We start from the raw sequence: 26,904 nt of genomic DNA, 5'->3' as shown, positions 1-26,904 counted from the left end.
TAATATATATGGCAAGACATATGCACCAAAGTTTAATTTCTGATCTGACTTTGTTCACAGGGACATTGTTATGTTGAACACAGGAAAAGGCCTTTCCCAAATGATGGAAGCACACTATTGTCTAAAAGTTTTTTTGTGTGCTGCAACATAAACACAAAAACATGTCAACAGAGGTTGTCTGCATACCTCAAGTGTCATTGATCCTGGTGGAAGGAGTAAAGTGAAGCAGGATTTTACCTTGGCATCATTATGGCTGACGCTACTAGTAACTTCCTTATTGACAGTGACAAGAAGTGTGAAAAAGCTCACGTGTGATTGTAACATGCAAAATTGTCCAGCTTGACAACAACAGATGAAATCAGTATCATAATATTTATAGCCTGGTTACATTTCAGCACTACCAATATCATATTTATTTATATTGGTTAATGTTTAGCTTGTTATGTTTACTTGTTATATTCCTCATTACTGTATGACATTTTTCCCTGAGGTTAAATATTAACATGGTTTCCTTTTTGAATTTCCTGCAGGATGTCCCCAGATGACCCTGAGAGTAGATCTGCATTCAGCTACAGTTGCATCTAATTTAATTTTAATTTTCAGGTTTCATTACTATTTTAGTGACAATAACTGAGTGATGACTTGTAACAACCACAGCTTGTAGTTCATAGGAATTAAAATCATTAGGGGCCTCCCAGCACAATGTGAAGGATTTTTGTGGATCTGTGATTTCCTGTTTTTCAGTGATTTCTGGTTACTTGTTTGAAGTGTAACTATGCAGAACTCTAGACTGATACTCAAGATGTTTAGAGCAATAGATCAGAATTTTTGGAAATACACTTATTTGCTCTCAGGTGGAGGTTTACATGAGAATATCCATATCACTCTCATATCTTACCATACAAACATGTGAGGTACATCAATTTTCTCACTCTTAGCCATGAAAATAAGTAAATACATTTTTCCAAATGTCAGGCTATTCCTTTAATGAGAATAGCATTGTATCTCCAATTTTGATATTACATCATATTCCTGAATGTCTGATTTATGTGTCCTCAGGTTTGAGAAGGGGAGGATTTACTCTTATATTGGAGAGGTCGTTGTCTCTGTCAACCCTTACCGTGCCATGAATATCTATGGTCGTGACACCATAGAACAGTACAAGGGCCGTGAGCTGTACGAGAGGCCGCCCCACCTCTTTGCCATTGCTGACGCTGCTTACAAAGCCATGAAGAGGAGGAACAAAGACACATGCATTGTCATCTCAGGTAACATGTGAAGCCCCCCAGCATGAGTTGGACAAAAAGCACAGAGATGTCTTTGTTGTGCTTTGTCAAAAAGACAGAGTATGTTTTACTTTGTTGTACAACTGTAAAACATGTGATTTTGCTGTATTTCTGAGCAGTTTTTGTTCACTTTACCTTTATTAAAGGTCCCTCTGTAATATTCATTTGTCCTCTTATGCCCAGATGTGTTTTTTTTTCTTCCACAAGAGACGTTCTGAAAGAGGAAAGAATTGATATAATCTCCATTCACTTGAAAATAATGAAAACAATTCACCTTCACTTTTTTCCAAAAGAAATATTTCATGAGGTCACAAGCTGTGTGGCAGTATGGAGAAAATATTCAGAGGATGAAGCACCACTCAGTGGTCAGAGGGGGAACTGAGTCCCCCTAAACCCTGATATCATGTCTTAAATCTATAACACAGCAGATATTCAGTTTTTGTTAGTTATACAGTGTCACTAAAACACTAAAAGAAAACATGATGTTGGACTAAAATATTTTGTGCTACACATAAAAGAATATGATACAGAAAAACAGGAAATCATGCTTTGGTTGATTTACCAATGATATCCCCTCTTTTAAATGACAAGAATACAAGTAACCTTGTGTGTAAAGTATTATACTGTTTAAGTCTAAACTGTAAAATGCTCAGTTATTTAAACCACTTTAGGTCAGTGGTTAATTTTTAATGACATTCTGTTTTTATTATTGCAGGGGAAAGTGGAGCAGGAAAGACAGAGGCCAGCAAGTATATAATGCAATACATTGCTGCTATCACCAATCCAAATCAGAGGGCTGAAGTGGAAAGGTGAGCTTCTCTTATCGACACAGTTAACCCTAAACACACTTCTGTGAACATGTGGGGTTTGGTGATTAAACAGCAAATGTTATCAGATGTGGAGGGTTTTTCTGTGCATGTCTGGATTGCAGTTGTTATACATCCCTACTCTGGCTGCACAGAAAATTCACTGGAAATTTTGGCACAAAACTCCATTTATACCTTGCTTAGGGATCTATTTGGCATATCCAAATGAGACACAGGATACATCTGATATTTTAATATAAGTAAACTGTGTCAGCTTCAGAGTGCTAACAGCTTAGTCCTGGGTGTTAGGTTTTCTATCAGACAGTGCAGTGACTTGAATTACAGGTCACTTTTATTATCTTATCACAGCTATTGTAGTTTGAAGTAGGTCACTGTCATATTCCAATAATTAATACTGCCAGTAGTCAAAGGCTCCTAGATCAAACTGAGATATGCTTACACCTTAGCTAGACTTTAGTCAGAGTCACTGATAAGTGAGCATGTGTGGGCTGTTCCTGTAGATAGAGGAGGAATTGCACCATATTACAGAATGGTTGTAGTTGGAATTCCAGTGTGTTGAAACTGATGAGATAGATACTAAGAGGGAGACAAGAGATCAGCTCTGAGGTAAAGTGAACAAAATGTGGGTCAGAGATAAAGATAAGATTTAGTGCTGAGAAAAAAGTTTAATATCAACTGTATAGTTACAGTTTAGACGGTAGTGAATACAAACTGTTGATGATACATTTGAATATGTGATAGATAAAAAAATACATTTACAAATATATTTTACTGGATACAAACTCCCACCACTGCACCACCATTTATTGCAAATAGACACAGCCCAACCAAAAAAACAACACAGCAGAGGACAAAATCATACCGTCATTTCATAAAATATAAGTCTTTGTGTGACAGGAATAGGAGTGGCCTATGTTTTAAGTCTTGTATATTAAAGCATTTTAAATTTGTGCCATAGCATTAAACAGTGTCAGATCTCTGTGATATCACTTTGAAAATGATGGAAATTTGCTTTTAAATTCACTTCTCTGTCTCCTGTTTTTTGACTTTTGGCTCCACATTTTGTAACTTTACACTTTGTTGTGTTGTTTTTGCTTGAAAAGATGTAATCTAGAGATGTTTTAGATTAGGTAAATCATAATGTAATCCATAAAATGTCATGCAAATATAACTGTGTGTCAGTTATATGGTTTTTTTTTTCTGAAAGTGTTCTAAGAAATGTTTCTCTTATGGAATTAGTCTTTACACATTTAATTTAATTTCTGCAAGATATATATATATGCAGAAAAGTTAAATGATGAACTAACACTGCAGACTAGACTCCTGGGATATTTCTATTATCTATGTAAATTAGGTATCTGCTTCTGCTTCCTGTCCAGTTGTTGAGTGTCAGAGGAAACTCTTTTACCACTTGTTAATGGAAACATTTTTGCAAATCTCCAGCTGTGTCTGGTCAAATCCTGAGCAGACAAACCCGTCTGGCCAAAACATCACTGACAACACAGGACTCTTTGTTTGGTCAGGATTTGTATATGTGACTCTTTAACATTTTGTACATTGTACTCTCAGTTTATTTTTTTTGGATGATGGCAACTGTGGGAAAGTAGTTTCCCAAAAATAGAACTCAAAATTAAGCAGGTTTTTGCTTTGTTGTCATTTTCTTCTTTGATTTCAAGCACTGAGATGGAAAGAAATGAAATAACACGGTGGACAGACTTTTATCAGTGAATTGTAGCATAATCAGAGTATATAGATGGTGTTCTTTATCACACTCCACAGTGTGTGTCCTTCTTTTAATTGTCTGCGTTGCCTTTGATATCATCCTGCTTCCCCACAGGGTAAAAAACATGCTGCTTAAATCCAACTGTGTCTTGGAGGCCTTCGGGAATGCTAAGACCAACCGCAACGACAACTCCAGCCGCTTCGGCAAGTACATGGACATTAACTTTGACTTCAAGGGAGATCCCATCGGAGGCCATATCAACAACTACCTACTGGAAAAGGTAAAGGCGCATCAACGAGCCTCAGGGATGAAGGGTAGTCATACCTGTTACCTGATGATAGTGTAGCCACTGATTTGTACAGTAAAAACTCCAGATGTATTCATTGTAAGTATATGCATTATATCCACTATAGAAGTCAGTTTGTGTAGATTTTATGTTATATTTTGTATCTTAGTACATGTTGTGTTATTTTTTTATGTTCATATTAGTAAATGGGTTTAATATGTGTGTTTTACAGCATGTTTTCTCAGCCAAGTATTTGCTCAAAATTTGTTCCAACTGTACTGATAATTCCCATACAGCACTGTTAGCCATATGGTAGCCATTTTCCTCTTTGTCCCTTCACTGCATGCTAAAAATGTCACATGCCTAAAAGGTTGGCAACTGCCGGCTGAGATTGTAATACAGCTTTTGCAATCATATAGCAGAATGCTGCAGTGACAAACTTCCGTCTCTGTCATGTTTTCTCCAATAGTCCAGAGTGATTTTCCAACAGGAAGGAGAGAGAAGTTTTCATTCATACTACCAGGTAAGAGTGTGTGTGTGTGTGTGTGTGTGTCTACACACCTGTGCGTTTGCATGTGAAGAGGGCATGAGTAGATTATATGTGTACATGCAGTCATTCATTTTGTATGTTAAGCACATTAAAGGCTGAGCCTCCCAGCAGGAAAATGAATCCATGCAGCATCGACAGACCTTTTGTTCCTGCATATAGGAGTACAGTGAGTTGATAATCAGGTCACAGTTGTACTGGATGTTTCACTGTGAAAGACTGGAGAGATCTTTTTGGATGGATGCATCAAATTCATAAGTGACATTCATACACTGCATTGTAGCCTCTCTAATGATGTGAAAGTACTGCATGAAGTGTTGCAGTTAAAGAATGTGTGCTTGGTCCTCCACCAGCTGCTCAGAGGAGCTCCAGATTCCTTGTTGCGTTCTCTTCACATCCAGAAGGACCCAACAGCCTACAACTACATCAAAGTTGGAGGCCAGATTAAGGTATATTGTACAATTCTGTGCATGCACAAACATTTGTGAGTATGTTTGTATGTATATTTGGAGTACAAGTGTAAAGTGTATAGTGATCACAAGCTCTGAGTCACTGCACTGTACATAAGTGTGGTATTTCAAAAGTTGTTTTAATTTAGACCTCTGCTGCGCGCTGCTGTCTTTGCATGAGCTTAATGAGTAGGAACAAAACCACTCGACAGCAACAAACAGCCTGACGTCATGGAATATAATACATCCAAACAGCTGAGGTGGTAGATTTCACACTGTGTGCCCTAGAGGCTCTTATTGTTACAGCCAGACATCACAGATCAGCACCAGTTTGTAATTTAATTTACTGTAGGAGTTTGATATCCTGGCTAGATTAATCGAAGGAAAAAGGAAAAGACTGTGGCTCTGGGTCAAAAAAGGTAGTGGGTCAACATTTGTATTTGTTTTATCATCCTTCTCCAACATTTCTCTCTTTTTCTCCAGTCTTGCATCAACGATGGGGCTGATTTCAAAGCTGTAGCCGATGCCATGAAAGTGATTGGTTTCACAGGGGACGAGATTCAGACTGTTTACAAGATCCTGGCCACCATCCTACATCTGGTAATAACTGATAATAACAAATCCCTTCTCATTTCTTATACCACTACTGTATAGTGTGTCTAATCCCAAGGCAGTTCACAATTAATCTTATTTTATGGGTCCCTTATTCCCAAGCAACTTCCTGGGAAGTTTTCTGCAAAGAATTATGTAGTATGGTACTAATTATAGGGGGAAATGGAGACAGTTCTAACACAGTTATTTGAGTTTAACTAGGGCCATCAAGTTTAGAAGCAGGTGCTGATTTTCAGTAGAGCTTCTTTGAAAGAGCCTCTCCATTTAAACCCAAGTAAACATTCATTTATAATTCATTTAACTTTATTTTTCATCAGTGTTGAATTGTATGTTTGCCTGTGGACATTTTTGCAGCTGAACTGCTGTGCACAGAGAATTAGATGAAAAGATGGAGACCACGCTCATGTCTATACATTAAATATGAAGGTAAAGCTAGCAGGTGGTTAGTCTGTCAACGTGTCCAAATTTTACAAATTAACATATTAAATCTTTGGTGGCTCTAGCATCATATGTAATGGATAGACATAGTGTCAGTCTTCTCATTTAACTCTTTTCAAACTAAGAAATCCTTTCTTTCTCTGGTCTCTCTCTCTAGGGGAACCTGACATTCGGGGTGGATGGTGATGTGACCTTGATAGAGAACACAAAACTGGTGTCTGTGATCAGGGAGCTGCTTTCCACTAAGGAGGAGAATGTGGAGAAGGCCCTGCTCTACCGCACTGTGGCCACGGGCCGAGATGTCATTGAAAAACAACACACGGCACAAGAGGCCAGCTATGGACGGGACGCTCTAGCCAAGGTTAACACAGAAGAATTACATGTTGTTTGTCGTCTTCTCAGGCAGCACTGCACAAAACAAAACAAACAAAAAAAGATTAAACAACATTTGCCTGCTGAGGCCTGCAGGGTTGTGACATTTCACTTAGCACTTGGTGATATTTTTACTGCAGTTCACACTGATTCACACAAACATGAGTCACAATGTTATGACTCCAGACAGAGGCTGGAGACTGTGGAGGAAGCAATGTATGTAGGCAGCTTCAAGACCAGCACTGTGGGCTGTGAACCAGAGTCTGACTCACTGATATTTTGACATTTAACTCCCAGCTATCCCTCTGCAACTGTGTGGTAGACTACTCTGTGCCCATGAGCAAGGTGCTTGCTCACCATCTAGCAGCCAGTTAATCTACTACACACATCTTACATTAAATATTTTTGTCATCCTCAGGCCATGTATGAGCGTCTGTTCTGCTGGATTGTGGGACGAATCAATGACATAATTGAGGTGAAAAACTATGATGCCAGAGTCCACGGGAAGAACACTGTCATTGGGGTGCTGGACATCTACGGTTTTGAGATTTTCCAGAACAACAGGTCAGGATGAGACAGGATATTCCACCAATATAAAAACTATTTCACTTTTGTGTCCATATTTACCATTTAAACATTTGATTTTATTGGTTGTGTGAGGATTACAATTGTCATCTGTAAGTTTTTGTTTTTATAACCTAATAATAATAACCTCATATTAGTTAATAGTAATCAGTATTAAGATTTAATCTCTTCTGTTTCTTATGCCGTAGCTTTGAACAGTTCTGCATCAACTACTGCAATGAAAAGCTACAGCAGCTGTTCATCCAGCTGGTGCTGAAGCAGGAACAGGAAGAGTATCAGAGAGAAGGCATCCCTTGGAAACATGTATGAAGGACATTTTTTTTTGTCCTAATGTTTTTACTTTATGGTTGGGAATGTCTGTTTTCATTTTCATTTGTATTGCCATCCTTGGGGCTTATTATTTGATATTTAATATGTAACATAACAGGATAACATGTTCTCTTTATTTAGATTGATTACTTCAATAACCAGATCATTGTGGACTTAGTGGAGCAGCAGCATAAGGGCATCTTCTCTGTTCTGGATGAGGCCTGTATGAACGTGGGAAAAGTCACAGATGAGGTTTTCCTCCAAGGACTCAATGGCAAGCTGGCCAAACACGCCCACTACACCAGCCGCAAGGTAGGAAACACTAAATATATGTCTGACCTAGTAACTATTTTGATGATAAATCAGCCATTTAAGTCGTCTTTTGGGCAGAAACGTCAAACTGCTCTGTTTAATTAATCGATAATGAAAATAGTCTTTTCATAAAGTTTTACGTCAACTAGATTAAAGTACATGACTAGCTGCGTGGGGGGGCCAAAAACAAAATGCGGTCTAGCATTCTTGGCATGTTTAATGGGTTTGAATCTAGTTTGTCATCTGTATCACCCATCGTACTCCTTCTCATGTTTCCTTTCTCTTTTACTGAGCACACTAGTTGCAGTAATAGTTTTTTTTAAATACCTAAGATTAACAAATTAGTCAATCGCTTTCTCTGTAAAAAACAAGTTATTGTCTACTTTTAGGTGCACAACAGTGGATTTTTATCATAGATTGCTGGCACAATTTTTGAATAAAATTAAACAAGCTGAAACATTAAACTAATCAACAAACCCTGAACGTTATATTGTGATGATGCAGGATATGGCTGTGGTAACCTGAGAACACCAGAGGGCAGATTACACCGTCCAGTAAATAACCATTAGCACCAGAGGAAGAGATTGAACATGATCCTGTTTAATAATCAGGAAGGCTTACAATCTAATTCTCTCTAATGGTCTGTGAGGCCAGACAAGACATAATCCAATTTAATTTAACATCCAGGTTTTGTGTTTGGGATCAGATGGCTTAAACAGGGTAAAAGTCACTCATCGTCACTGACCTGGAGTCAGTGTATTTGAGTTTCTCTGCTGATGTTAAACATGTAAAAAGGTGTTTAGCACAGCCAAGAATAGACTTTAAACCACAGCAGAGTTGATGCCTGCAGTTTTCTTTGACAACACAAGGGGGCATCAGCTGGCAGAGAAAGAATGAGCAGGAGTCTGACTCAACACTTTGCACAAGTGATGTCACTGCCAGCCAATGGGAGTGTATGGAGCTGGTGCTTTGCTGTGTTAGAATGGGTGGTGGAGGGAAGTGGAGGGGACGTATTTACAAATTTATGAGGAAAACCAAGCAGAGGAACAGAGAACTGGGATGAACACAGGGAGAAAGATGTTGATGCAGTGAAAGTGGATGGTGACAAGTGGTATGCAAACATCTGTATATGTTTCTGTCCAGTGCAGATAAAAACACAGGCCACAAAGTGAGGCACTGTGTCAGAGAGCTTATTCAAAGACTTGCTGGCAGCTACACGTTCCCATGCGATGCAAAGAAAAGAATATTGAGCCAGCCCAATGGGTGCTGAACCCTGCAGACACAGTTTCTCAGAGAATAAAGTGCACAATGATGAGGAAACTGAATGAAGCAAGGTTGAATCAAGATGAGGTAAAGACTTTACTGTGCTGCAGGGTTTATTGATTGGTGAAGCTTCCCTTCTTCCTATCATCTTGGAGTCAATATGCTCCCTACTGTCGCCCTTCTGCTGCTCTCTGACCTGCTCCTCCTCTGGCAGCAAAGTTTAAAAGACATGTAAAATCAGGGGTTGAAACGTACAGCGATCCATCTGTTACTTCCAAGAACGAGTATTGGCATGAATCAATATTAGCCAGAGATCTTTTTTCTGTACTGTCTGGTGTCCTGTTGCCAGGCAACATTAACATAATGGACTTTTTGTCAGCAAGTAGTGTGAATTGTTAGGACCCTTAGTACATCTCCATTTTCTGGGAGGGACAGACAGTGTGTATTACCATTTTTATTAGCATTCTTGAAAATTAATGTAGCCAGAGTATATGAGCCTTCCACATACACACATAACACTTAATATTGCTGTCATTAAAATGAATCTGAGAAACACAAAGTGGATGTTTTACTGGAGCAAAGAGATCAACTTTTGCATAGATGATCACTTACAAATTCAAAATTTTAACAAAAATAAAAACCCAGCATCAGACTGTCCAGTTATGAAGATTGTAATGTCACAATGTCTAGGCTGTATATTGTGCTTAATGGAATTTGTTTTTCTGAGAAGAGACTAACTATGAATGGTCTTCATTGCAGTTTGGAACAATAAATGGTGGAGGAGTAATGAATAGTTAAGCAGATTCTATTAGTCGGTTCCCTGGACCAAGAATATGTACATACAAGTACATTCCAGAGAATTTATTGAATCAAAACATTAATTCAAAGCATCAGAGGTGGTGTACTGGATGTATAAGGTGAACACAATAGAGCCACAGGAGTTGAATGAAACCTTGGACAAGAATAATCTCCTTTTCTGTGGTTTAGGGTGACTGATTACTGTGATGATTGATATTGAGGTTGATTGATTGTCTTATAACGACCCTCACAGGCATTAATTGAAAAGGTAGTGCAATCTAATTAGACATTTTGCTCTCAGCACCACTCAGTGGTCAGAGTAAAAGTTGCAGCCTTTTTCATCCATTACCTTAAGATATTCTGATAGTAGAGATTGACTGTACCTGTTCTTTACTGTCAAGCAAACCTGAATGTATTCTGTGGACTTGAATAATATGAACTCATTAATAATATTAGTGCAAGTTTTAGTGTGCTGTTATTTATCTTCATTTTAATCGTTATTACTTGTATTAATGTAGTATTTAGATTCATGTTGCTCTTGTCACGTGTTGTCTGTGTATTTCAGATATAACAGCTCTAAATTATAGTATTAATTCTTGTTACTTTCCAGATGATCTTGATTAGCTTTTCAATCTCAGAAGCAGAGTGGAACCATGACTTTACTGAATTACCTTCAGCTAAAGAAAAAAGAGAAGGAAATTCTCTCTCTGTATATTATTGTGACCCAAAATAGACATCCTAACCCACACTCATGATGCAAATTAGCTCTTGGGAAAGTTCTGAAAATTTCAAGGCTCTGAGGGTACAAAGTGTACACGAGCTCTGCAGACTTTAAAGACCTGCCGTGGCTTTCTAGCCACATAGCTCACATCTTCTCAAGTCTGTCTGCCAGCATAAAAGTGTGAAGGTTGAAAAAAAGATGAAGTGCGAGAGAGAGAAGGGGAGAGAAGAGGAAGAGGGGTACACAGGGAGAGACTGGGAATTAAATGTGAGAGGAAATGAGATATGCACATCAAGGAGAGAAGTGGTTGAGCCCAGTAAAAAGAGAGTATGAAAACAGGGAGTGGAAATGCAGTGTGTAATATTCGCTGAAGCACTTGTACTCATGGCATGTTTTAAGTATATATATCAAGGCTTCATTAATCCATATTTTGATATTAACAGTGAATTAATTTACCAAAAAGCTCTAACAAAGCCATTATGTCTAGCACCAAATGTTGGCAACTAGGTTGAGCAGGCTAACAGATAAAAATTAAGATTTTGTTTGTGAACATGTTTGCAATATCTTACCAAATTCAAGAGAAAAGGGTTAGAAAATCAGACCCTAAAATGGTTAACACAAGCTTAAAGCAGCTTGTGTTACTTTGTAAAGCAAAATACTGTAACTTCAGAAAAAACTGTGAAGTCAGTTGCCAAATAACTGTCAAGCTTCTGTTTTCTAAGGTGAAGAAGGAACCCTGAGTCCTGCCAACCATTTCTTACTGCCACAAAACAAACAAAATATATATAGATTCAATGTCATCAGTTCCTGCTTAAGTGTTCAGCACTTTTATGAGAGCTTACTGCTAAGAAATAAGGAGACAGAAAAGAGAGACGCATAGGAAGAGACTGAGACAGAGATCTATTCCAGGAGATGTTCTGTAACACAATCTGTGCTGTGTGTCTGCAGTTATGCTTTCACCCTCCTTTCAGTGCAGAATGATGCTTCACTCTGTCTTTGCATTGTTGTCTACCTGTCTACAGCTCAAACATGCTCTAACGCACAAATAGCACACCCTGTCCAGGCCATTCATCCTGCTTGCTCATTCATTAGATGCTGCCTGTGTGCACAGTAAATTAACATAACCCAACCACATGGAATGACACATGGCTGTCACAGTGTACAAAACCTGTACATATACTTATATAGAGACAATCTTGAAGAGACCTAATAGCATCAAAAGTAGGAGAGGAAAGGCAATGAGAGGAAAGAAAGTTTATATTAGTAACAGATTCAGTCTGCTGTGGCTTCTAAACTGCACTTTCACATCTCAATATGTCCTGTTGCTTTGCAGTCTGCTGATGATAAATTCTTTTTACTGGCTTCCAAGCTTCTCAGCCTTGTTATGAATTAATCAGAGACCTTTGATGCATGGGAGTCACAGGCTTGTTTACAGAGATGTCTTACCTAAAGGGAAATGCTTGAATATAGTGTGCTGTGAATGATGCTTCACTGTGATTTTTGCCTGTGTGTTGATGCTGTAAAATCTAACCGTCTCTAGTTTTTTTCTTTTTTTTCCATCAGTTTGTCTTTGCTAAACTCTACACTTTCATCACACTGAAATTTATTTGGTTTCATAAATGTTTCACTCTTGCTGACCTACTACCAGCAAACTGCATACTTGTTTACTTGAGTCATTCAGTTTTTGAATCTATTTTTAGGTCTCTGCACCACAACCAAACTGGCTGGTGATATTCTTTAGTTTTCTTAGTGTCTTATTGCCTGAATATGGCGTTTTCTTCTGTGATGTAGAGCCCCATCACTATCCAAAAACTAGCAAACTAAACACATGAAAAGATGAGATACCATAAACAGTAGCTGTACAGTAACAAGGAAATTGGATTCACAAAAATGTACTCATCAAGCACTTTATCAGGAACAACATAACATTTGGATTTTACACATTGATGGGAATATTCCTTTGAGATTCTGGTTCATGTTGACATGATAGCATCACATTATTTCTGTATTTGTCAGCTGCACATTCATTCTGCTAATCTCCCATGCTACCACATCCCAGCTGAAGTAGCCATTAGATGATGGTAAACAGTGGCCATAAAGGGATGCACATGGTCAGCAACAGAGAGGCTATGGCATTGAAATGATGATTGATTTGTAATGAGGGGCCCAAAGTGTGCCAAGTAAATGTTCCCCACACCATTACAGTAGCACTACGAGTCTGAACTGTTGATACAAGGCTGATCGGGTCCGAATCTGTAGTCCTGTAGCAGGACTACAGATTCGTCAGACCAGGCTACGTTTTACCAGTCTTCAATTGTCCAGTTTTGGTGATCCTGTGTCATCTGCAGCCTCAGATTTTGTTTTTGGCTGACTGGAGTGCTACTAGTGCTGCTGCATCTCCTCTCAGTGTGTGTTTGATCTCACCAGATGTGCTAATCATGTTAATCATTTGATGACACATTAGCTCCTGCAGGAACCGTCAACACACGTCTCCCTGTCTCTCCCTACTCTTTCTTCAGTTTTTTCTTTCACAATGCCTCCCTCAGTACCTCTCTGTTGTCTTCACTTCCTCTGTCATTTTTTTCCCCAAATTTTTCTATCTGCTGGAACTTTTTTTTTTTTTTTTTTACATTTACTTTGCACAAGCATCTCAGCACATGGCATGTACAGGTACAGCATACTAATAGGATGTGTTGTATGTGTGTGCGTGTGTGTCACATGCCACATGTATGCATGTAGGAGGGTTGTGCTAACTGGTAAAGCCTTCATGGGCCATGTGTTGGTGATGCTAATCACTGAGACTCTGTGGTCATTAGCTCCAGGGGGGCACAAGGTCAGCAGCAGCTGAAAGGACACATAAGGACACCTAATTGATGTTTACAAGCGCATTAAGCTGTGGATATAGTAGCCAGCAGTCCAGCATCAGGACAGTTTGATGGGTTTTAGAGGAGATGTACTAATATATTTGTCTGTTTAGAGTGAGGATGTAGCTCGATACTCAGTATTTTAATACCCTGACAGCTGCCACTCAGTGCACTGGGCATGAAACACAAAATCCATCTCCTCATCTGCCGCCTGGATTTGCTCCCACAGTACCCACTGTGAGTTGTTGACGGGTTTGGAGACAGTCAGACACTGCTCATCAGGAGGTCTGGCTTGTGCCCTTGTACTGTCGATGGTTGTTTAGTCCAGAGGCTAGAGAGCAGGAGGGCACAGGTGGCAAACAGGATTGCTGGGGAAATGATTGCAGCAGGTGCTGGAGGGAGAGAAGCAGAGTCAGGGAGGGTCAGATTGAGGTAGGAGTTGTCTTATACTTGGAGTGTCACAGTAATCAATGTGTGTGGACAACAAAAAGTTGAGAACAGTTTGTTTCTAGCTGAAGTTCAACCAATCGACTCCTTTTGTTTTGTCTGCACAGAAAAATGGCTGAACAACAGTTCAGCATCACAGGCTCGCCAAGTCAGGGACTCCTGCACATTTCATCAGGTGAAACTGTTCTGAGGACTAAAATTGTTAATAAAATGAGTAAAAGTGATTTGAATTAATTCAGTCAGACTTAATGAACCGATTTACCAGAGTAAAAGACTTTCTGGAGTGCAGGGGCTTAAATTATTGAGGGTTGGTTTACCCACATTACAGAAATCTGATTTTCTTGTCTATATATCTATATTGTAGTATAGATCATGGTACTATAAATCTTATGGAAAATGTTTTCTTTTTCATTCATTTGAGTGATCCAGTAAATTAATTACCTGACAAAATAGGTCATTTCATTGTATTTCAAATATTACCATAAATCTGTCCTGTGTGTTGATTTACCCACACTGGCCTAATAAACACAGAGATAACAGATAGCTACCAGAGTATAAATAGTGTAATAATAATTCAAACTTAGTAGCCATCTTGCTGTTTTGGGAAATAACACACATTTTTTCAAGTCTGTCTGGAATTTTATTCTTATCAGTTACATTAAATTGTGTGAGAAAGGAATCTCTCGACAGTCAATATGCACACGAGGAACAATTACACAGACCAAATACATTTGCTTTGGACATATATACATGTGAGTGAGTGAGAGATAGACTGAACCTATCTCTTAAAGTACCAACATAATACATTAATAACATGTCCTTTCACCAAGAGCCTTCAGGGAAGTTTCATGTCATTGTCCTTATTCTCTGAGTCTCCCTAAACTCTGCTTGAGGGATGAACGTCATTCTTCTAAAAGATGTTCTATCCTGTTCGGTTTTAATGATGGAGGAGAAGAGTGCTGTTGAACAGGTCTCTCCATAAACTCTCATAGGTGGATGAGATCTAGTGACTTTATAGGCTGCAACATATGATTCACACCATTCTCTTGGAAAAAAAAAACACTCAATATCCTGTACTTCAGTTTCTATAGTTAAAACATGCAGTGGTTGGTTCCTGTAATCTGTGTCTTTTCTCTTCAAACAACTCAAGATGTGTCACAGCAGTAAGAGCTAAAGGTGCGAATGTTGTGTGGAAGCATCTTATCATAGCTTCCTGTCACATTAACACCGGGTGCTGCTGCAGTACCTGAGACAGTCCATCCATCCTGTTCGCGTTATTTTCTCTCTCTTTCTGTCTCTCGCCTTCTCACCTTACTTCTCCCTCTGTTCACAGTTTTCCTGTCTGTTTTTCTCTGCAGCTAATTTATATATCCCCCATCTTCCCCCCAAAACCCCACCCATTTCCAACTCACCTTCTCTGTTCTGTCTTTGTCTTTATTTTAGTTATTTAAATTGAAAACATTCCTCCTGCTCCTCTGTATCTCCTGTTAAAGCTCATTGTTTTATTTTTTTTATCGTGTCACCTTGGCTCTTTCTTCAGTACCTCTTACTAGTTTCAGTGGCTCGCTGTGTCTGAAACTCCTTTTCTAGCTGCATAATTCATCTGTCTCTCTGACCATCAGTAACTTCTTTTGTACAGATTATCCATTTCAAATGAGGGAAGAGGGTGATGTGAAGGCTAAGAAATCCTTGGAAGGTTGAATCTTCATAGCTTTTCACTCATGATCACTTCACTGACCATAAAATGAAAGTATGTAGTGAAAAAAATAACAATTCTGATGACTGATTAAGCAGAAATGCTAAATATTCTGGTTCCAGCTTCTCAAATGTGAAGATTTTGTGCTTTTCTTTTTTGTAAATTGAATATTTTTGGGTTTTGGACTATTTGGTTTTCAGACAAAACAATCATCCCAATGACCACAATTACTGTGGGCTTTAAGAAACTGTGAACTACAGCACCACATAATTTTTCACTGTGGTCTGACATTTAATAGACCAAACAAATAACAGGAAAAATAATCAGCAGATGTAACCCTAGTACTATATGTAGCACATGCTACTCGTGTTTCATTTTGTAACTTTGGTTAGTCCTGGGAAAGCCTGCTGACTTCACTCTTTTTCAGCGCTATTCCTGCTTTACATTCATGAAGCAATTTGCCTGAAGCTCAGCATAATCACTATGTTTTACTGCCTGAATTAGCATCACTACCATTTCCACTGGAACAAGTGGGACCTCAGTGCAGTGTACTCTACAGTTACTTTTAAAGGGAAAGCAATTTATGCTTGCACAGGTTTTAGTTGCAGGTGTCAACTTTCTTTCATAAACAATGAAGCGCAAAATACTTTTACTTTGCAACAGAAACCTTTGCATGATTAAATGTAACTTTAATGTTACTGAAACACTGTAAAACAATTGTAAAACAAAAGTGACAAATGCCCATCACAGTTAGGTAGAAATGATATCATAAAACATCTTATAATATTATAATATAGGTGCTAAATGGGTCTCATATTGATACACAATCTTTTCCTTAGATTATTTCTTCTGAATTGTAAGTCTTAATGTAAGTGTCTGCCCTGTCTGTGGGTTCACGCTTACGTTCCCCTCCTCACTTCCTCTTCTCATTATTCTGACCTTGTTTGGCTTCTCTTAGTTTGCCCTCCTTCTCCACACACAAACACACAACACAAACACACACACTGCCACCACCATTTTATCACACCCTCGGTCTTAAAATTAGGCTGAATCCCAAACGCAGCAGAGGTGCTAATGATAAAGCTGCCAAGATGTGTGTCTGGTTCATGTGTGTGCACCATAGTGCGTGTGTGTTTGTGTGTGCGATGTGTGTAATAGAGTGTAACTGATTGTGATGGATGAGGGGCGGTGTGGCTTCCAGCAGATGCAGGCTGTCTGTCTGATAGTGCATCTGTTTGTCTGTCTGTTCTGTGTGTCTGTGTCTGTCTGCATTCATGTATGTGTTTCCTGCAAATGTTTCCCTCTGTAAAGTGTGTGTTTTGAATTTTCTAATAGATTATCGGCTAGACTTTAGACAGTTGGAAGAATTTGGTTTTGCTGCCCACAGGGAGAGTCCAGACATGCTTAAAATTAAGATCTTGAGCATTAAGAGCTTATTGAAATGGCACTGGAAGCCACTAAATTATGCAGTGTGGTGTTTTGCTAATTATGTACATTAAATAATGTTTTTTAATAACGATTTCTTTCCTTTGTACACGTTGCTGATGACAATAAAAAACTGTTACTGGGGGCACTTCAGTGCTTCAATAGGTTTCTAAAGTGCACTTGGACCTGTCAAAGATTTACTGTGGAGTCTTTGTGCTTTTGGACTTAAATCAAGGTTGACTGATTCATTTAGTTCCCTGAGGTAAATCTTTTTGTGTCTGTGAGTTTTTTTGTGTTTGCAATATTTCCTCTCATAGGACTGTTCCCTCTGTTATTATCACTGTCTTATTGCCCGAGAATTTGTGTGTGTGTGTGTGTGTGTGTGTGTGTGGGGGGGGGGGGGGGGGGGGGGGGGGGGGGAGTCCTGTCTGAGAGCACTGAGCCCTCAGTGAGTCATTCAGCATTTTCATAAAGTAATGGGACACACAGTATTAGCTTGGCTGACAGAAATAGCATCTGTGTGAAATGTTGGAAGTGTGGCTGTAAAAGTTTTATTTGTTTACTGTGTATTCCCTTCTTGCTTTCTTTCCACACTTCTGCCCAGCCTCTGTTTTTTTTTTTTGTTTTAATTTCTATTTTCAATGTAACATAACAAAATTACAGAAACGTACTGCTGCCACACCAGAAAAATCAATACATATCACTATCACATTATAACAAGATAATTTTGTTTCACATCATAATGTGATAACTCACTATCACGTTATAACTTGGCACTTTTTTGCTGGTGTGGCAGCAATACCTTTCTGTACAGAATAGGTGACACAATATGAACAAACCTCAACAAAGCAGATGAAATGGTCCTGTTACATAACACCTCCCAAACTCATAAGTTGTTGCAACTTCAAATTAAGTTAATATACATAAATTATAGGTAGGTAGGTGATTTCCACAAGTTTTGTGTCTGTGTTTCTCCTCTGTATCTGTATTACTTTTTAGACATCTGTCCCAAGGGGCTTATAGAGTTTTTTCTCCTCCTTGTTTCCTGTAGCTTTAATCTCTGCCTTCTGTTCCTCTGTTCTTCTTGGGATTGTGATGAGAGTGCAGGATACCTCTCTTCACTTATGTCACACTCTAATCTCCGAAGTTATTAAAATACTTTTTGTGAATCCCTCACACACACACACAAACACAAACACAACTTTCCTCTACATCACAAACTTACTTGTCACAGTTTTGGATGAAACAAGAAGCCTTATCATGCTTATCAGAGGCTTTTGCAGGGCTGCAGCAGTCCTCTCTGCATTTCCATTCATGCTTCCTCCCTCTCTGCTCTTCTGCTAACTGGCCTACATACTGGCATCAGTATCGCACACACACTTTCACACTCTCTCCTTTTTTCTTTTTTTTTTTTGCTTGCACTGTCTCTTCTTATCACACCATATTAATTTCTCCTCCTCTTTTTTCCTCAGTGTTTGTCTCACCATCTCTCTTGCCCTCATTCTTGAATTTTATTCAGCACAGTCTTGCACGTTCTTCTCTGTCTTACTCTCTCTCTCTAGCTCCTCTTCCACCCCTCCTCTTTCCTGTAAGTCTCGATCCACTCTGACAGCATGAGTGTTTTCCGCACCACTGCGTCTGCTGTTGCAGTAGCTTTAACAATTCTGCAAATCATTCGTAGCAGTAAGTTTAACCTGCATGGTTTGACGTGTTTAAACTAATAACAAAGGGTAATGTAAGACTTTGGACAATTTGAAATTAAGTTTAGCGCACATCTCCAAGGATAGACTATTTATCTAAGCTATGATATGGGCAAGGCCACACATCTTGAACCTGGGAGGTTAAAACAGCCGGATGTGCAGCCAATGAGGCTAACAATGCAGCCCAAAGCTCTCCTCGAAACCAAAGTGTTTCCAAACAGATGAATTGGTTTTACATGTCTGATTGACCAAAGGCTGTCTTTCCATCATTTTTGCTTGATCTGACTAAATATACCAAACCTGGCTGAGAGTGGATTTAGGGATGGGCCAAAGCGCATGCTGTAAAGGAAACAAGAGCATCATTGTGAAATGGGATGCAGCACAATCATTGTTTTATCTCAATTGTCTTGATTTCATAGCTGTTGGAGGCTGAAATTGATGAACCTCCCAGCCCCAGATCTAATACAAAAATAATGACAATGCAGTGTGCAGTTACTGTTTAGTTCTGCTTGGGAAACTTGTGTAAAAATGTAAGAGTGATCTTATTTCTGAGTTTGATCATTATTGTGAAACAAGGACTTGGTCTTAACTGCTGCTACTTGACTTGGACTTAAAAACATTCAAGTCTCAGGTTTTGGTGGTAGTCCATGCATAGCTGGACATCTTATATATATATGTACTCTTTGATCTATGCACTAAGAGGTCTTGGCTTCAGCTGTGAATACTGAGTATAAATGTATGTATTAACACAACTTTGATCAACATTCAGAGACCAGTCGATAATTACTTGCAACAACATTAAAAAACTGTTTCTCTTTTTTGCTGGAAGAGCTTTCATATATTATCTCAAAGAAACTGGTTACTTTAATGTCTGGACATTATTCAGAACAGGGGAGGGGGAGCCAGAAAAGAGGAGGAAGAAAATGTTGAAATTTGGTCTGAAGTGGCAGAGAAAGTGAAATTTTTATTTTTAAATTTGTCCAGTTAATTTGTTGCATAATAAATTACAGCTTAACATTGACTTGCAATTTGCTCATTAGGGCTTGAGACATGAAGACTTACAAAAACCAGTGATGATAGATTTGAATTTGAGTAATACTTATTGTGATAGCAAAGCAAACATCAGTCTAATTCTAGCATTATCAGTTATTTTTCAGATGACTGGTGAATTTCTTTTTCTTTAACTAAAGGCTTTGCTCTTTTAATACAGTGTTCTGAGATAACCTTTGCTGTTGCTCATTCACTGCTTTCCTCTTTGCAGCTCTCACCAACTGACAAGAGTTTGGAGTTTGACAGAGACTTTCGCATCAGGCACTATGCAGGAGACGTGGTGTAAGTATCTTAAAGTTTTATTTATTCAGGAAGAGCTTTTACTGGTGATTCATCCTCTTTTCCACATTTGTACATTTTTACATATTCATGCCTCAAAGCATCCCACTGAAACCACAGTCATGTACTTTTGGCAACACTTCAGGAGCAAATGGATGCTGGGGTTCTTAAATGAAACTTGATGCTTGTTGAGGGATGTGGGAACACCAGTCATTCACACTTTGTGATTAGATTTTGACCAAATATTCTTGTGATGACCCAGGTCCCTTTGCCTATCCCTTTGACCTCTCAATTTGAATATTTTCCACCACCCTGTTAGTAAGAATGCATAATTCCCTTGATCACTTACTTTGTGTAATGCCTTTTACCAGTTAATGTCAAATATTCATGTCATGTCATAAATAATAATAATAATAATAATAATAATAATAATAATAATAATAATAATAATAATAATATAAGTTTTGGGGAATATCCATTTTAGTGCGCACATAAAACTAGATTTGTGCAGATTTGCCTGTTTATTTCTGTGGTTTTCATTCACAAGTAAAACTTTAGCCTCATCAGAATAGTGTTTGTTTAGAGGATATGGGTGTAAAATGTTGATGAAAATTTGTGCTGTCTTAAATTGTTTATCATAGTTGCCTATATTTTATCCAAAGTATATTATCTGTGTGTAAATAATAAAAAAGGAAGACATTTCAGCAGAGAAGCAAAACTTTACTGCAGTTTCAGCAACATGGATGGATCTCACAAACATGTAACACATATTAAACAGCAGCAGAACATTCACAGAGATTCCAAGGTCACATTATGAACTTAATGACATTTAAACATGATTCTTTAGTCAGACTCAGTAAATATGCAGGCTTTGTCTGCTTTTTAAAATTATATCTCACTGGGGTGAAAATGGCCGACAGTACATGAACACAACTAGTCTCGTGGCCCTAAATGGCTTCATTTGATAATTTCATGTTGAATTACAATTATTTCTTTTCAAACAAGAGGCAAACATCAAATAACCCTGAATGAAAATGTGGATTAGTGCTGATCAGTGTGAATAAAGAATAATTTGTTTTTCTGTCCGGTTCATTACAAAAAGGCATTACAAACCATTTACTCAGCCTGGATGCTATTTTAAGCTACAGTATATACTGTTTTAATAAGGTGCACAAACATGAATTGTGCCAAATCACAGGACAAACAAAGTCCACACTGAATCTGCAGCAGAGTAATAACACAAAATAATGACATGAAAATAGCCTTTTGTAATGTCTAATATAGAACAGCCAACAGTTTGCCTGTACTTCGCATTCAACAGCAGCTATATATGGCTATAATCATTTTTTGATGACAGTGTAACAATTGACAAAGTGAAAGGGGTCATGTGTAGTGATAAACCTACAGAGAATTATCAGCTGAATTTTGTTGCTCCCCTCCACTTTATAGTGAGTTTCAGCTCATTGTGTAGCTGTCTGACCTGCAGCTTTACTGTTTTGGTTCACCCTCACTGCTCCTATAGTGTCGATTTTGGCAGCAACTACTGCTGTTTCCAGAAAGAAAAAGCTCCAAAAACCCGCTGTGAACTACATGCTCTGCACCAAATAGCAGACAGACACAGTTAGCTGGTGAACATAGTGGAGCATTTAGCAGTTAAAGAGCCAGATATTTCCCTCAGGAGATGGTAGAGACCAAAAACACAGCTAGTGATGTGTCAGTGTTGTGTTCACTACTTAATTCTGCTGTCCTCAGGTGGCCAAAAGAATCAGTTATTGCAGGTTTAAGGAGAACCATACACAAACAGTAGTATACATGCACTACCACATCCACGCATACACACACACACACACACACACTGGTGCACACACTTGAACATTAATTGACATCCTCATTGCATGATGTCCCCCTAAAAATGATAGCACCACTTCCCAGTCCCTGAAGTACTTGGGCACCATTCAGATGAATAAATCACACATGCTAAGCCCCCAAAAAGTGCTCTCAGGGAAACATGTTGAGCCCATTTGTGAGGGTTAAGTATCTGCCACCCAAGGGATGACTCAGACTGAGGAGCAGGGCCTGACTGGCAGCCTTGACTGATCCCTGAGCCACTTAGACCAGGCAGGAGGCAGAGTGCACCTCACATCTCACAGCATGGGGTATAACACCTCTGTTATTTATAGCTTGTTCATCACTAACCGCTCACATTCATTTAGTGTATAGTAGCACAGTTCTCTATCGTGTAGTTATGGTGTCACTGGTTAAAGACACTGAGCAGGACAGTGTGTACAAACATGAAGAAAGAGTGTGTAGGGGTGTGTGTGTGTATGTACGCAGATGCATTTACCTGCCTCTCTCTTTTCACAGGTACTCAGTGGTTGGTTTTATTGATAAGAACAAAGACACTCTGTTCCAGGATTTCAAGAGACTGCTATACAACAGGTGACACACACACACACACACGCGTGCGCACACAGAGTAATACAGACTGCTTAAATCACCTCCACACACTCCTCACTGTATTCTTTGCAGCACTTTGATTACATGACACCCCTTCAGAAAGTACAGCACAGCACTAGTACAACTAATCTCCTCTTAATTTGCTCTCATCCTCCTCCTCCTCCACTTCAATCCTCTGGTGTTTTTCCTCTGCTGAATATAAATGTGAGGTCTGGTAATTCCTGACCTGTCTAATGTGCACTAATATTTTATATTTATGTTGGTTACTCAATAATATTGTAGGTATTGCAAACGTCTACTGATACAGATCTGCTTTTCATGTTTTCCTTGTGTCTGTCCAGTTCTAACCCAGTACTGAAGGGCATGTGGCCCGAGGGCAAACTGAGCATCACTGAGGTCACCAAACGGCCGCTGACAGCTGCGACGCTCTTCAAAAACTCCATGATCTCTCTGGTGGAGAATCTGGCCTGCAAGGTGAGGAGCCGGAACTGCTTAATTATTTGATGAGCAATCCAAGGTTGCACAGATTATGTGGATTTCAATAACATAAAACCTTTATTATAGAACTCTGATGAAGGCAGATTGGTCACATATTGTATGCAAAGGGGCTATTTTTACAGTTTTAACCTTTGCAGACATGTTACTCAACCACATAAAGGAAAAAGGCTTAGACTTAAAACCACTGTGAAAAGAAGAGAAACAGTTCTTCAGACACTCTTAGACAGAGCAAGGATAGGAATTATTTTCAGAGCCTTTATTTAGCCTGGTACATTCTTTAAAATGCCAGCTAGTTTCAACTTTAAAGGGTCTTTATCAAGGTTGAAATAGTAAAAATTGGCTGTTTATGTCTTACTTTGAGACCATATTGCTAGTATTATCAATAATAACAGTGTCAGAGGAAGTAGTGTGTACACCAACAGGGACACGGCGTAAGCTGCAACTAACAGCCTTTTTCTTGATTAATCAGGTAATTGTTAATGAAAAATGCTCCTAGAACCCAAAGTGTCTTAAATGGCTTGTTTTGGCCAAACAACAGTCTAAAATCCAAAGTACATCATTGGAAGAAAAGCACCAAATTATGACAATTTTTAAGCTGGAGCTGTCACATTTTACGAGGCCTAAAGAATAGGCAAAAATGGTTAATTGATTATCAAAGTAGTTATTGATAATTCTGTAGTTTGATAAATCAGTTAATTGCATGATCATTTTAGCTTCTGTATAATTAACAGTTTAAACATGTTTGCTTCATATTTCTACAACAATATCATACGAATTCCTTAATCACATAAATATATTTGCATTTAACATTGTTATTATCCATGTATAACCTCCACATTAATGTGAAATGACACAAATAAACTATTATGGAAGTTTCTATTTGACACTACATGATTGTGACCAAAGCAGCTTCAGGTTGTGAATGCTTTGTGAACAACTTTGCTACTCTTAAATACTTGTTCAGTGGTAGTAACTCACTGTCACCCCGCTCTGCAGGAGCCCTACTATGTTCGCTGCATCAAGCCTAACGATGTCAAGTCCCCTCTGCTGTTCGAGCAGGAACGCTGCCGCCATCAGGTGGAATACCTCGGCCTCCTGGAGAATGTCAGAGTGCGCCGTGCCGGCTTTGCCTACAGACAGACATACCCTCGCTTCCTACAGAGGTATGCCACAACATATTAGTTAATTAGCCAGTTAGTTCCTCTACTCCTTAGTTAGTTATGAATCCCCAGGGGCCATAGTGACATTTCCAGATTCCCAGTTGTATCTGATACAACAATCTACAACCCAAGGTTGTTAATGTTTTGTGATATATGACAGAGAAAAGTAGCAAAGCCTCTTATTTGAGAGGATAAAAAAAGAACTGAAGTGATTCAACAAGTAATTTCTGACTAGATTAATCATTTCAGCTCTAATTAAATGAAAAAAAATTACAATATTTCAAGCCCAGAGCAGCTCATTAGGATTCATACAGATCCAGGTGTTAAATTGTTCCAGTGCCACCCACAGATGTGATGACAACTAACTGGATAAGTGCACAAATCCAAACCTGATTCAAGATTATAAAAAGTACTAACAGTGCCTCTCAGATTTGGTCAATCTTGTGTACGTAAGAGGTAAATGGTAAATGGACTGCACTTATATAGCGCTTTTCATATTGACCACTCACACTACAGGTCACATTCACCCATTCACACACACATTCAAACAGCACTTGTTCTATACACACAAAGTGCTTTCTAACACATTCGTACACATTCACATACCGATGACACATCAGAAGCAAATCAGGGTTCAGTATCTTGCCCAAGGGTACTTCATGCAGACTGGGGTAGCCACAGCCGCAGAGGTCGTCAAAACTATCATAATATGACACATTTCTAAAATGGAAAAAAAAATTAAATATGAATCTTAGACATCACAGACAGTGATACATTTTGACTACAAATGGTTTTCTTGTGAATTACCAGAGACATTATAAGGTTAGAAAGACCTCAGAATTATTCATTTAGTCACAGAGGAGCCCAAGTTTGAAAGTAATAAACCTTGTTTTGTAAAAACAAATGTCACTTTTGAACAGTACAAGTCATTAACTTGAAGACTAAATCCCCCTGATCAAGTTGCACCACTTGCCTTGCCACCTTTTCTCAGTAAGCAGTGAATTAATGTGGTTCAGTTGATTAGGTCAGGCCATTGAGAAAAATTACCACAATTATAATTCATAATTTGATGCATTGTCAAATCATTTAGATGTATTAAGTAAATGTGTATTATGACCTGGTCTACAATGACTCAGACTGTGCTGGTGAAGCAGGGTTGTGATTTGAAGGTTAAATGTCCCCCCGCCCCGAATTACAAGATACTAGATGACAAGTCCTAACTGTGGGGGGTGTAAACCCTAATCAGCCTGCATCTAATCTAATCTCACAGCTAATCAACTGCATTTACAGCAGCCAATACAAAATAACCCCCTTATCATTATCTTTTCTGTTAGTTTCCTGCTAGCATAATATTTTTGTCCTCTGACCTTGATTAAAAGCAGCCTGAAAACACTGAAATTGGATCATAATTACTAGAAAGCGTTGTTGATGTAAAACATTTTAATATACTGAAAAATGACTGTTTTAATGTGGTAACATAACAAGTAACTAGTCAATGATCTGCGTTAAGAACTCATGTTTTATTCATGCAGATCTTCAAACACCTTACATTACAATTCTGTTTACATGGCAGTTAGCACTAATTTGCTTGCAAGCCGAGTACTGATACTCAGTTTTTTTATAATTTTATCTGTAGAGCTGAAGCAGTTTGGTTTTTTTCCATCCATTAGTTGATCAGAAAATGAATTAGCTGCAGTTTTAATAATCAATTAATTGCTGCAGTTGTTTAATCAAACAAAAAAATTGCAGATATACCCTGCCATCAGCCACTCATGTAAAGATTTTCTTTCTTTCTTTTTCTTCTTTCTATTTTATCTTAAATGTAATATTTTTGGGGTTTGGACTGACTGTTGGACATCTGAAGTCATCACCTGGGGCTCTCAGGACTTATTTTTGTGACACTTCATAAATTGAAAGATTGATTAATGATTGAATTACTGGCAGCTGCAACCCATATCAGCGCAATCTTCAAGTTGAGGTAATAATACTATACTGTAAAAGGCAGATATTTCATACAAAAGGCAATTCCAAACATGATGCATTTTATACCTTTATAAAATACAGATATGTAACGTCTCGCACATGTGTCTAAAGGATGTTCTGCCCTGAGCTCATAACAAAAAGAGAAAGAAGAGGGAGAGTCAGGTCTGATCAGGACTCAATTTTAGAGTCTCAAACATCACCTCACGTTTCCCTGCGGAGAAGAAGCAGGAACAACCCAACAGCACAGATGTCACTGCATTGAGTCTCTCACATCTGATAACACCCAGAAAGCTTCACTCACACATGCTGTGCTCATTGTGTAATAAATGGGATCTTAAAGCCTGACAGGCTGGTTTTGCTTTTGGGTTTACTTTTGGTTATAAGTCCCTGAGTCGCCAAATATCTCTCCAGAATTTGACCCAAAGAGCATTACAATATTGCAACACACCCAAATAGTATACAAATAATACACACACACACACACACACACACACACACACTTGCCCTTATTTCCCAGCTGTCACATTTGCCCACTGCCCTCATAGAAACTATCGTGGTGGATGGAGGATTAGGTCTTTTGCATAACATGCTAACAAGTCATGCAGCTCTGTTACTCCAATCCTCCACACTGATGTATTTGGACTTGGTATTACATCACAGCATTGCTAATCATTCAGCTGTGAAATGATACAGGGCTCAGTCTGTTAACTCTGGGATCTTTGAATTCTTGGAAGCCAGAGAACATTATTGATGTCTTGGAATACCCTCATAATCTCTGTTATTCCAAGTTTTTACATGAAATAAAGGTTTCATGTTG

At 38.6% G+C, this 26,904-nt stretch overlaps 1 protein-coding gene across 1 annotated transcript in view; it reads left to right on the top strand.

The window, feature by feature from the left end:
• The window catches only part of myo1d (myosin 1D), a 94,466-nt gene that overhangs the window by 17,160 nt on the left and 50,402 nt on the right, over positions 1-26,904 (top strand). Inside the window, exons 2-15 of the mRNA XM_018689436.2 lie at positions 1,060-1,268; positions 2,002-2,095; positions 3,951-4,116; positions 4,592-4,645; positions 5,023-5,118; positions 5,602-5,718; positions 6,326-6,529; positions 6,959-7,104; positions 7,314-7,428; positions 7,576-7,746; positions 19,922-19,992; positions 22,354-22,428; positions 22,788-22,920; positions 23,941-24,107. Coding sequence (XP_018544952.1) covers positions 1,060-1,268; positions 2,002-2,095; positions 3,951-4,116; positions 4,592-4,645; positions 5,023-5,118; positions 5,602-5,718; positions 6,326-6,529; positions 6,959-7,104; positions 7,314-7,428; positions 7,576-7,746; positions 19,922-19,992; positions 22,354-22,428; positions 22,788-22,920; positions 23,941-24,107 — 1,818 coding nt within the window. The remainder of the gene's footprint in view (positions 1-1,059; positions 1,269-2,001; positions 2,096-3,950; positions 4,117-4,591; positions 4,646-5,022; positions 5,119-5,601; positions 5,719-6,325; positions 6,530-6,958; positions 7,105-7,313; positions 7,429-7,575; positions 7,747-19,921; positions 19,993-22,353; positions 22,429-22,787; positions 22,921-23,940; positions 24,108-26,904) is intronic.

The sequence above is a fragment of the Lates calcarifer genome, linkage group LG23 (genome assembly GCF_001640805.2).
Source record: "Lates calcarifer isolate ASB-BC8 linkage group LG23, TLL_Latcal_v3, whole genome shotgun sequence".
Classification (NCBI taxonomy): Eukaryota; Metazoa; Chordata; class Actinopteri; family Centropomidae; genus Lates; species Lates calcarifer.
This window is presented reverse-complemented; position numbering and strand designations above follow the sequence as displayed.